At 40.9% G+C, this 13,515-nt stretch overlaps 1 protein-coding gene across 1 annotated transcript in view; it reads right to left on the reverse strand.

Moving 5' to 3' along the window:
* LOC110503081 (gamma-aminobutyric acid receptor subunit pi-like) overlaps positions 1-13,515 on the reverse strand; it is a 95,783-nt gene that overhangs the window by 56,227 nt on the left and 26,041 nt on the right. Inside the window, exon 2 of the mRNA XM_036960549.1 lies at positions 11,325-11,414. Coding sequence (XP_036816444.1) covers positions 11,325-11,380 — 56 coding nt within the window. The 5' untranslated portion in view covers positions 11,381-11,414. The remainder of the gene's footprint in view (positions 1-11,324; positions 11,415-13,515) is intronic.

Raw genomic sequence — 13,515 nt, forward strand, 5'->3', positions numbered from 1 at the left:
TACAAAGTTACAGAGAGCTAAACCAACAATCACACAAACTGAAATTGGATACATTGAAAACACAGGTCCAATGAAGAAAAACTTAGCCAGCTGTTTTTGCAGAGACATATGTTTTTGGAGCACCTAACGTGGTGAGTGATGAACACAAATTTCTCCAGCACCTACTGCAGTCATGATGCAAGTGGAGCTATGCTGTCAAATCCTCCCACATTAAATTTCTATATTTAACCAGCTGTTTTCAGCAACTGATATTGTTTTATTAGGTTGTCCTATTGACAGGTTTTCTAGAAACAAACTATTTAGCTAGCTTCTAGCCTAGTGCTTGGTACAGTGCCTTGCGAAAGTATTCGGCCCCCTTGAACTTTGCGACCTTTTGCCACATTTCAGGCTTCAAACATAAAGATATAAAACTGTATTTTTTTGTGAAGAATCAACAACAAGTGGGACACAATCATGAAGTGCAACGACATTTATGGATATTTCAAACTTTTTTAACAAATCAAAAACAGAAAAATTGAGCGTGCAAAATTATTCAGCCCCTTTACTTTCAGTGCAGCAAACTCTCTCCAGAAGTTCAGTGAGGATCTCTGAATGATCCAATGTTGACCTAAATGACTAATGAGGATAAATACAATCCACCTGTGTGTAATCAAGTCTCCGTATAAATGCACCTGCACTGTGATAGTCTCAGAGGTCCGTTAAAAGCGCAGAGAGCATCATGAAGAACAAGGAACACACCAGGTAGGTCCGAGATACTGTTGTGAAGAAGTTTAAAGCCGGATTTGGATACAAAAAGATTTCCCAAACTTTAAACATCCCAAGGAGCACTGCGCAAGCGATAATATTGAAATGGAAGGAGTACCAGACCACTGCAAATCTACCAAGACCTGGCCGTCCCTCTAAACTTTCAGCTCATACAAGGAGAAGACTGATCAGAGATGCAGCCAAGAGGCCCATGATCACTCTGGATGAACTGCAGAGATCTACAGCTGAGGTGGGAGACTCTGTCCATAGGACAACAATCAGTCATATATTGCACAAATCTGGTCTTTATGGAAGAGTGGCAAGAAGAAAGCCATTTCTTAAAGATATCCATAAAAAGTGTTGTTTAAAGTTTGCCACAAGCCACCTGGGAGACACACCAAACATGTGGAAGAAGGTGCTCTGGTCAGATGAAACCAAAATTGAACTTTTTGGCAACAATGCAAAACGTTATGTTTGGCGTAAAAGCAACATAGCTGAACACACCATCCCCACTGTCAAACATGGTGGTGGCAGCATCATGGTTTGGGCCTGCTTTTCTTCAGCAGGGACAGGGAAGATGGTTAAAATTGATGGGAAGATGGATGGAGCCAAATACAGGACCATTCTGGAAGAAAACCTGATGGAGTCTGCAAAAGACCTGAGACTGGGATGGAGATTTATCTTCCAACAAGACAATGATCCAAAACATAAAGCAAAATCTACAATGGAATGGTTCAAAAATAAACATATCCAGGTGTTAGAATGGCCAAGTCAAAGTCCAGACCTGAATCCAATCGAGAATCTGTGGAAAGAACTGAAAACTGCTGTTCACAAATGCTCTCCATCCAACCTCACTGAGCTTGAGCTGTTTTGCAAGGGGAATGGGAAAAAATGTCAGTCTCTCGATGTGCAAAACTGATAGAGACATACCCCAAGCGACTAACAGCTGTAATTGCAGCAAAAGGTGGCGCTACAAAGTATTAACTTAAGGGGGCTGAATAATTTTGCACGCCCAATTTTTCCGTTTTTGATTTGTTAAAAATGTTTGAAATATCCAATAAATGTCGATCCACTTCATGATTGTGTCCCACTTGTTGTTGATTCTTCACAAAAAAATACAGTTTTATATCTTTATGTTTGAAGCCTGAAATGTGGCAAAAGGTCGCAAAGTTCAAGGGGGCCGAATACTTTCGCAAGGCACTGTATGTAATGAAGTGTTGAGTGTCCTGACGAAGGCACTATGCCAGGCAATTGTATCAGGATGTGTCCAAAAGAAAACAGCTCAAACAAACACAAATGCAGATACTTTGTAGCTAGTTAGATAGCTAGCAAGCAAGAACACAGAATATACAACTGGGATGCATTCTTAAAGGTTGGTGCTCCCCCTTGGGTTGTGCTGTGGCGGAGATCTTTGTGGGCTATACTCGGCCTTGTCTCAGGATGGTAAGTTGGTGGTTGAAGATATCCCTCTAGTGGTGTGGGAGCTGTGCTTTGGCAAAGTGGTTGGGGTTATATCCTGCCTGTTTGGCCCTGTCCGGGGGTATCATCGGATGGGGCCACAGTGTCTCCTGACCCCTCCTGTCTCAGCCTCCAGTATTTATGCTGCAGTAGTTTGTGTCGGGGGCTAGGGTCAGTCTGTTATATCTGAAGTACTTCTCCTGTCTTATCCGGTGTCCTGTGTGAATTTTAAGTATGCTCTCTCTAATTCTCTCTTTCTTTCTCTCTCTCAGAGGACCTGAGCCCTAGGACCATGCCTCAGGACTACCTGGCATGATGACTCCTTGCTGTCCCCAGTCCACCTGGCCGTGCTGCTGCTCCAGTTTGAACTGTTGTGCCTGCGGCTATGGATCCCTGATCTGTTCACCGGACGTGCTACCTGTCCCAGGCCTGCTGTTTTCAACTCTCTAGAGACAGAAGGATTGGTAGAGATACTCTCAATGATTGGCTAGGAAAAGCACACTGACATTTACTCCTGAGGTGCTGACTTGTTGCACCCTCAACAACTACTGTGATTATTATTATTTGACTATGCTGGTCATTTATGAACATTTGAACATCTTGGCCATGTTCTGTTATAATCTCCACCCGGCACAGCCAGAAGAGGACTGGCCACACCTCATAGCCTGGTTTCTTCCTAGGTGTTGGCATGTCTAGGGAGTTTTTCCTTGCCACCGTGCTTCTACATACATATATAAATTTGAATTAAAGTAAAACTAACAGCGTTTTAACTACTTTGCAGATATAAAACAAACAGACAATCATATCAGTTAAAAATATAGAATTCCCATTTTATAGTACAAAACCAACTTCATAAGAGGTTTTAAGAATAGGTTATATTTGACTCAGAATTACATTATGTACAGTAAGGCCTGCCATCATTCATCATTGTTGGCAGAATAGATGAATGCATGATTCATTGAATTCACCAATAACTTTCTTGGTAGTCCAAAAAATATTGCTATCAGGTTGCAAATCAGGGCCGGCCTTCTACATTGTTTTCTGCTTCCATTCGGGATGCACTGTTTCAGTTTCAATGACTAAATATTTTGGACCAAAACTGACTAATTTGACTAATTAACTGCTGCCAGGGAAGCAGCTACTCTTCCTGGGGTCCAGCAACATTAAGACAGTTATATATATATATATATATAATAAAAAATATTACATGACATTACAATTCATAACACTATTCACAACACATTAATTGCCCTCAGACCACTATCCTACAACCACATGTGTATTTACGATGAAAAAAATAATTACAGTAGTTGGCAATATCTGTGGGTGTAACTAAGGATGGGAATGTTATTCCAATCAAACTAGCAAGGCCAATGATCACAAGTCAGTCATAACGTGACTAATAAGCTAACGTATCTATTTATGTATCAAGAAATGGAAATCGCTTTGCTAGCTATGCTGAACTTGAACTACTGTTATTCAGTTAGCATTTCTCTTGCGTTTGCACATTCACTCTGCCGATCTACTCCAATTTCAGGACACTCGTCTGAGTGTACCAGAGCACAGAATAACTAATGAATTTATAAACGCGCAACACCTGCTGAATATGACAAGTAAGTGTAGGCAAAAAAAGTAATAGTTAGTCACGAAATGCTCATTTAAATAGTTAATCGTTATTCACAAATAACATTTAAAAAGCCTAACCAGCTCTGATAGGGCGAGTAAAATGGTCATAGTGAGGTGTTCTCTCATTTTCTAGAAGCAGCTAGCTAGTAAGCTAGACAACTTTAGCCAGTTAGCTTGGGTGCTTGGTTGGGACAAGCATGCATTGGCAGGCAAGCTGCAGAAGGATGAGTAGGCTACTATTCCCCATCGTTTATCAGTGCAATTTTGATGGCCAACTAGCTGAAAAAATTTAAGAGGGTTTATCTAATGTTCTCTCGTTAGATTTTAGCTCACCTCGCTCTGGCTAGCATTCGTTTTTGATCTTGTTGATGTTCATAACTGAGAGAGAGAGAGCCTACCTTTTCATGGTTGTTTGGTCAATAGGACTGTAAAGTTCCCAAATGTAAGAGGACTCCCATGGTATTTACATATTTGCAGATATCCATTCAGGTGTATTTTGCGTTCTAATGATCTAAATTCGCGCTGTTTCTACTGGCTGTAAACACACAGTCCAGTTCAAAGTGAATGATGGCAGGCCCTAGTGGCAAATGGCTTTTTTGCATAAAGGCTAACTGAATTGTCCAAATGCATGGCTGATTTCCCAGTCTATATTGCTAAACAATTTCCACAAATGCCTTAGTATATGTCCTCCCCAAACATTCTAAGAATTTATAAAAACGTGAGAAGGACCATATCTAAGTCCTCGCTTGTCAGAAGAAAAAAAAAAAAAAAGTAGTAGTAGTATATTCTTCCTGCTGGTGTATATGAACAGATTTTAATAAGATGTCATGTTGTTAAAATGCCGTCAGCTCCATTTTAAATATAGAATTAATCGATCGAATGATTGGGTCGCATCTCTAGCAACCAAAATATGAGAAGGTATGAACTAGCTTATTTTTTTTCTACTGGTGTGCTTTAGTATTGTTTTATTTGGTAACAACTCCGCCTCATCAAGCTGCGTTGTCCATTATTTCCAAACGAAATTTGACTTCTGAAAGACACCCATACATATACAGGTTTTTGGAGAGGTGCGGGGTACTGCCACACTGGGCGCCCAGGGAGCAGTTCTTGTAGAGGGTTGTGCAGGCAATGGCATCTAGAATTCGATGCCATCAACCCTCCAGTTGCCAGCTCAGTTCCTGACAGATTTTTCCTGTCGGACCCGGGATTTCAACTGGCAACCCTCCGGTTACTAACCGCTAGGCTACCTACTGCCCCATGTAGAGCATATGCTTCTGTAATGTATCTTCTGAAAGACATTAGTGTTGAAGATTGCAGCTAATTCCAGTTTAGAATGACTTTGAGAGATCCCCAAATAAGATAAAGGTTTGTTCTGGCTTGATATCCCTTAAACCTTTTACTGCAGTGAACTAAATCAGTGTCACATCAAGTGTTTCTTGGTAGTCTTAAACCAATATACGTTGAAACAAAAGTATACACCTCACACACATTTCTGATATGGAGTTGAAATGTATTCATTTTGAGTTTGCAACCCAATATTAATGTCCCGCCCTGACCTTAGAGATCCTTTATTCTCTATTTTGGTTAGGTCGGGGTGTGACTAGGGTGGGCATTCTAGTTTCTTTATTTCTAGGTTGGCCTGGTATCGTTCCCAATCAGAGGCAGCTGTCTATCGTTGTCTGTGATTGGGGAGCATACTTAGGCAGCCTTTTCCCACCTGTTTGTGGTGGGATCTTGTTTTTGTGTAGTGCCTGTGAACACTGCATTGACGTCACGTTTTGTTTGTTTGTTCTGTATTGTTTTGGTGAGTTTAATTTATTACAAATGTGGAACTCTACGCACGCTGCGCCTTGGTCAGACATTCATTATAACGTTCGTGACAATTACACTTCATATACATCACAGAAGACTGAAATATACCAAAAACATTTGACATAGACATAATGTTAATTACACTGAAATCATTACAAAAATTAATAACATTCCACCCATAAAGCCACTAGGTCATTTGACTGCAGGAAAGGGCAACCATTATACTTCCCACACCATTAACATATTATTGCAAGGCAGATCCATGATTCCCACTGTGCAGAGGATTTGCTGTGGGACTTGGTATGACTTGGTATCACCGCCTGGTATGGCAACTGCTCGGCATTCGACCATAAGGTGATACAGAGGGTAGTGCGTACAGCCCAGTACATCACTCGGGCCAAGCTTCCTGCCATCCAGGACCTATATACTAGGCGATGTGAAAGGAAGGACCAAAAAATTGTCATAGACTTCAGTCACCAATGTCATAGACTGTTCTCTCTGCTATGTGACGGGAAGCGACACCAGAGCATCAAGTCTAGGTCCAAAAGGCTCCTTAACAGCTTCTACCCCCAAGCCATAAGACTGCTGAACAATTAATTAAATGGCAACCTGGACTATTTGCATTGTCACCCCCCCACCCCCCTTTGTTTTTACACTGCTGCTACTTGCTGTTTATTATCTGTGCATAGTTACCTACATGTACAAATTATCTCGACTAACTTGTACCCCTGCACATTGACTCGGTACCGGTACCCCCTGTATATAGCCTCGTCATTGTTATTTTTTTGTGTTACTTAAAAAAAAATATATATCATTTTTAACTTTAGTTCATTTAGTATATGTTTTCGTAACTCTATTTTCTTAACTGCATTGTTAGGTAAGGGCTTGAGGGATTGTAAGTAAGCATTTCACAGTAAGGCCTACACCTGTTGTATTCGGCGCATATGACAAATACACTTGATTTTATTTGGTGGAAGTCAAAAACTAGGGTGTGCTCAGGGCATGGGCAACCTAACCGTAGCATGGGAACGCTCCAACAACTCAGCGGCGGTTCATTTGACTGATATTTCCATTTCTTACTGCCGCTGTTAAATTCAGTCAGAATCAGACCGGGCTAAAGCCATCACCAAATCTATTGGGATGTTTATCGCTGTAGACATACTCTGTAGGCCATACTCTGTTGTGGAAAACAAAGTGTTTAAAAATATGGTGAAAGTGCTTGAGCTACGCTACAAAATCCCCTTCCACCACTTCAGTATGAAAATCGTGCCAGATCTCTATGAACAGGAAAATATCAAAATGGTGGACAAATTATCCAAGGCATCCTCTGTTGCCCTCACCACAGACGGGTGGACCTCCAGGGCAATGGAAAGCTACGTGACTGTGACTGCTCACTACACCACAGAAGAGTAGGAGATGCGAAGGCCGGTGCTACAGACACGCCCCCTCAATGAGAGTCACACAGGCACAAATCTGGCGCAGAGTGGAAGCTAGAAAGGCCCAATAGGAATATCCCAATCACCACAAATAATGCCAAGAACCAAGTAAATGCAGTGATAGAAGCTGGACTGGGGCCACAGATAGCTTGCTTTGCACATGTAATCAATTTAGCATCCCAAAGGGGAATCTCAGTGAACCAGATGGACCGCCTCCTTGGATTAGGAAGGTGGATTTCTTTTTCCACCGAAACACAACAGCCGCTCATGTGCTTAAGACCAAGCAAGAAATGTTACAGCTACCGACCCACAAGCTCATACATGATGTCACAACAAGATGGAACTCCACTTATGACATGTTGGAGAGCTATCTTGAGCAGCAGGCAGCTGTATACTCTGCACTGACAGACAAGACCCTGAAAAGAAACAAAAGGCCGTCACCTTGTCTGATGATGACGTGAAAGTGTCAGAGGAGGTCCTCCAGGTGCTCAAACCCCTCAAAACGGTTACAACCTTATTGAGCACTGAAACTGCACCATCTGTGTCCATGATCCTACCTCCTGAAAACAAGGATTCTACCATCCATGACCCCAAGTGAGGAAGACAGCACACTCACTAGAGATGTCATGGCTGCCATTAGAGAGGACCTGAACCCCAGATACCCCCCTAATGTGCAGGACTACCTTCATAGATCTACTGCACTGGATGCAAGGTTCAAGTCCCTGTCTCACCGAGACCCTGCCCTACGCCCGAGGACATACAGTGTTCTCACCACTGAGATTGTGGCCACTGAAGAGGTAAACAAATACATAAGAGTGAATTCCTTTAACAATAAATATACTGCAGTCTAATCTTAGTCTATGCCATTGCTATTAGAATCATCCATGTTTTATTTGGAATAATAAAGGCTTTTATTAAATGTTAATGCCGCAATCATAATTCTATGAAAAAAAGAAAATAAACAATTAGTTAGTTTAATAGATCAAGTCATTTTTTTCCTGCAGGGTTAAGCCACAGAGCCGACAGGAGTAGACTCAGAGGCATCTCCACAAAATAATTTGGCCATGAAGTAGCTTTTCGGAGAGACCTTTGCAAGCAAGGACACAGGCAAGACGTTTGCCAACACCATCAAAGAGGTGACGACACCCTACAAGGCAGCAAGCGGCATTCCATTGGATGGTGATCCACTGGCATGGTGGAAAAGCAATGAGTGTAAATGCCCTCACATTGTCATGATGGCAATACGCTACCTGGCTGTGCCTGGCACTTCAGTTCCTAGTGAGAGGGTGTTCTCCACGGCAGGGGACATAGTGACTGCAAAGAGGTCGACCCTTTCCCCAGGCAATGTAGACATCCTCATCTTTTTGAAAAATAATATGAAGTTATGAGCTCAGGTCTGCTTTGCTTGCTTTCTTTTTTTGAACTTTTCTTTGACGATGTGGACACAGACTATTTTTTTCATTCACTATTGTTCAAAGGAAGAAGGTATCATGCCTCATATTGCACTATAATTTAACAATCTAGTATTGAATAGATTATTTTAATATTTTATTTAAACATTGAAAAGTTCCTTGCTTTAAGTGTTCTTTAAGTAATAAATGGAGAGCAAAGTTATATTTGATCCGAAAAATGATCCAATCTGCGACTCAAAACCGTGATCCTATCCGAACCGTGAGTTTTGTGATCCGTTAGCACCACTAGTTATTTTCAATAAAATTGACTCCAAAATGACCCAATATATTTTATTGGGCACAAAATAATCTGAAACACAACCAAAAGTAACTGTATATACATCCAACTAGTTTGTAGAGTCACAAGCTTGATGTAGTCATTGCATGCTAGGAATATGGGACCAAATACTAAACTTTGGACAATATTATTTATAAGAATCTTAAGGGTTGTCAATGATTTTGGCCCCTACATTGTTGAGAAACTATTTTTGTCTGGTGCATTATTGTTTGAGCGAGGGAGAGAGAACTGCAGATTTCAGTTGAATTTATTTATATCCCAGGGCTCATTTGAATTTCAGGAAAATTCTCAGCGACAACAAAGTGGTCAAATTAAGATATCACATCTGTAAATGGACAAAGACTCCCGTGTGGGATGGGACACTGTGGACCAAAGCATCTGTACCCAAAGCAGATAGCACTTGACACCACGCCTCCTGCTGTTAATCTCCGAAGGGATGGCGGCCGGAGATACTGTGCCATGGAGCAACTTTTTATGGCAGAACAAGGTGGTACCCGGGGGGTTGGACTTATCTAAGTTGTGCACGGAGAATATTATGCCTGCAAAGAAAATTCTTCTGGCAAGAAGAGGATGAGTTCCTGTCACGGTAAGGGTCAAATATGCACCACAACATCCCATCATTATCTCTGCGTGACTCCTGAAGGGCACAGTGCTTGGTGCATGTGGTGCTGATTGCTGCATCACTGGTGCCACACAGCAGCACCGTGGCAGTGTCGATTTGAATTTCAAAACTTCTGTAGAGAATTCCAATGCATGGGGAGTCGTTATTGAGTATTGATGTGCCTCAACAAAACAACCAATGGAGAATTGATTTATCTCTCTCGCTCTCTCTCACCCATGCGCTTGGTCACGCTCACACATACAAACACACATACACACAGAAAATACGGTAACACTGGTTATAACCCTTTTCATAATGTCATAAAAGCTGACATCACCTGTCATAATATGATCAGAACACAGTCATTACTCATATTTACACCTGTTGTGACATACAGTAGAAACATTATTAAGTGACTAAGATACCATAGAATAGAATACAGTATATACAGTGGCAAGAAAAAGTATGTGAACCCTTTGGAATTACATGGAATTCTGCATAAATTGGTCATAAAATCTGATCATCTAGGTCACAACAATAGACAAACATAGTGCTTAACTAATAACACACAAATTATTGTCTGTTTTGGATGCAACTCAGGATTCTTTGTCCTCCAAACACGACGAGTTCATCTGACCATATGACATTCTCCCAATCTTCTTCTGGATCATCCAAATGCTCTCCAGCAAACTTCAGACGGGCCTGGAAATGTACTGGCTTAAGCAGGGGGACTGCAGGATTTGAGTCACTGGCGGAGTAGTGTGTTACTGATTGTAGGCTTTGTTACTTTGGTCCCAGCTCTCTGCAGGTCAATCACTAGGTCCCCCCCGTGTGGTTCTGGGATTTTTGCTCACCGTTCTTGTGATAATTTTGAGCCCACGGGGTGAGATCTTGCGTGGAGCCCCAGATCGAGAGAGATTATCAGTGGTCTTGTATGTCTTTCATTTCCTAATAATTGCTCCCACAGTTGATTTCTTCAAACCAAGCTGCTTACCTATTGCAAATTCAGTCTTCCCAGCCTGATGCAGGTCTACAATTTTGTTTCTGGTGTCCTTTGACAGCTCTTTGGTCTTGGCCATAGTGGAGTTTGGAGTGTGACTGTTTGAGGTTGTGGACAGGTATCTTTTATACTGATAACAAGTTCAAACAGGTGCCATTAATACAGGTAACAAATGGATGACAGAGGAGCCTCTTAAAGAAGAATTTACAGGTCTGTGAGAGCCAGAAATCTTGCTGTTTGTAGGTGACCAAATACTTATTTTCCATCATAATTTGCAAATAAATTCATTAAAAATCCTACAATGTGATTTTCTGGATTTGTTTTTCTTATTTTGTCTGTCATAGTTGAAGTGTACCCATGATGAAAATTACAGGCCACTCTCATCTTTTTAAGTGGGAGAACTGGCACAATTGGTTGCTGTCAAAATACTTTTTTGCCCCACTGTATTTTTAACATAAACATACACCGTAGCCTATGTATCAACAGTAATGGAATGTTTTGACTTGTGTGGTAGGTTTTGTGGGTTTCCACACTCTTATGCAGGTGTCATAACCAGCCATGAAATAACTACCGCAGTGGCTTTTGTGGGATTTTACACTCAGCCATAAAATGTCAAAACAGATGTAAATATGTGTCATGATAGTGTAATGACCATTTTATAACAGGGTATGACAAATTATGTCAGCGGTTATGACATGGTTATGACGCTGGGTGTCAAGTAAAGTGTTACCGAAAATCCTTTACACCGGACTCAGCAACACCTAATTTTACCATTGTCTGAAAACATTTTTAACAATGTCTCATACTGTCATCTGACTGTATATTCAGCATCTGTACATAGTAACCACAGGTCCTAGGCAGTCACTGTAACTATTCTACTGTAACTTATCTTTATTACCTGCTAATGAGGAGCATGATGAACACACTTCCTCCAGAGCGGAGAACAGCCATCATTGCTGGAGGTGTGGAGGCGTCTGGTGAAGTCTATCTGAAAAAAAGAGAAAAGAGAGAACTCAACCCCTAAATATAGGTAGACTCAGGCGTTGGTGCATGTTCAATGCCTGCAGTACTTCACCTATGGTCATCGACTGAATAATATTTAGTTCAGATCTAGTGAAAAGGACTCTTTTTTTTTCCCAAATTGGCTGAGGGGAATCACAGATGTTCTGAGCCTTCTGTGCTGTTTTTTTTTTTTACAGTCAGGTTCCAAAATGTTGGCACCCTTGATAAAGGAGAAGAAAAAGCCTGTATAAAACAAATAAGAAATACTGAGGTATACTCCCCAAAAATTATAATATATTATTTTATACTTATGCAATTGATCAGAGAAATAGATTTGGTTTAAAACCTCTTAAATGTTGTCAATGATTAGCTGAATGGATAAGGCGTAGTCAGGAGCAGGACACAGGTATGAGTAATAATCAGAGAATTTGCTCAAAAATAAGCAATGTTCCAACAAGGAAAAACACAAATATCGAGAGCACAAAATATCAAACCCACATGACAACGAACATCACGCCCAAAACAGAAAGGGAAGCCAGAGGGTTAAATAAGGAACATTGATTATGGAATGGAAACCAGGTGTGTATAATGAAGACAAAACAAAACGAAAATGAATCATGGATCGGTGGTGACTAGAAAGCCGGTGACGTCGACCGCCGAACGCCGCCCGAACAAAGAGAGTAACCAACTTCAGCGGAGGTCGTGACAAATGTAACTAAATGTAATTGAAAATGTAATCTAAATCATCCCAGAAATAAATTATTTATCATGAGAGGGCCATAAACAATAGCTAGTAATGCTACATGCTGCAAAAAAAGGCTAAATCTCACCTTTCAAAAAATGTTACTTTCTGGTAAAATAAATTATACATTACTGAGGTGAAATCACTTTTGAGGACACAAGCTCAAGTGCACATGACAAATATGATAAAAAAAAATATACAAATATAGAATACATGATATGATATATTTCCTACTCAACAAAACTGAATGAATTTGGCTTGAAACGACTTAGATTTTTTCTAAATCAATTTATAAAACGACTTACTTACATTTCACCTTCCTTATAACTGTAAAATACATATTTGTATATTTAGTGTTTGAGAAAGTATGCATATGCTTCTGTTTTTCGACGCCAAACCCACCACTGGTGTGCGTGGCCAAAGAGCTCTATTTTCTGGTCATTTGACCAAAACACTGGTTTCAATCCAAGTGCCATTTATCAAACTCCAGGACGTACTATGGACAGATGACATGAAAATGAGCTCTGCATACCTGTTGTGGATTTGGCATAGAAAAATGGAAGTATATGCAGAAAAGTACCTGATACCTACTATAAAATATGGTGGTGGATATTTTATGTTTTGGGGCTATTCTGCTTCCACTGATCATGGGGCCAGGGTTAAGGTCAGCGGCATCATGAACTTTACCAAGCACCAGGACATTTTAGCCAAAAACCTGGTTGCCTCTGCCAGAAGGCTGACACTTGGCCGCAAGTGGATCTTCCAGCAAGACAATTAACCCAAGCACAGATCAAAATCGACAAAGAAATTGTTAACTGAACACAAAATCAAGATTTTGCCATGGCCATCAAATCTAATTTTATTTGTCACATGCGCCGAATACAACAGGTGTAACAGACCTTACAGTGAAATGCTTACTTACAAGCCCTAAATCAACAATGCAGTTTTAAGAAAATACCTAAAAAAAAAAGTAAGAGATAAGAATAACAAATAATTAAAGAGCAGGAGTAAATAACAATAATGGGGCTATATACAGGGGGTATCGGTATAGAGTCAATGTGCGGGGGCACATTAGGTAGAGTTAATAAAGTGTGGTGGGGGGGGTAGCCCTTTCATTGGGTAGCCATTTGATTAGCTGTTCAGTAGTCTTATGAATTGAGGTTAGAAGCTGTTTAGAAGCCTCTTGGACCTTGACTTGGCGCTCCGGTACCGCTTGCCATGCGATAGTAGAGAGAACAGTTTAAGTTTAAGGTGGCTGGAGTCTTTGACAATTTTTAGGGCCTTCCTCTGACACCGCCTGGTATAGAGGTCCTAGATGGCAGGCAGCTTGGCCCCAGTGATGCAC

This window comes from Oncorhynchus mykiss, chromosome 23, assembly GCF_013265735.2.
Source record: "Oncorhynchus mykiss isolate Arlee chromosome 23, USDA_OmykA_1.1, whole genome shotgun sequence".
Lineage (NCBI taxonomy): Eukaryota > Metazoa > Chordata > Actinopteri > Salmoniformes > Salmonidae > Oncorhynchus > Oncorhynchus mykiss.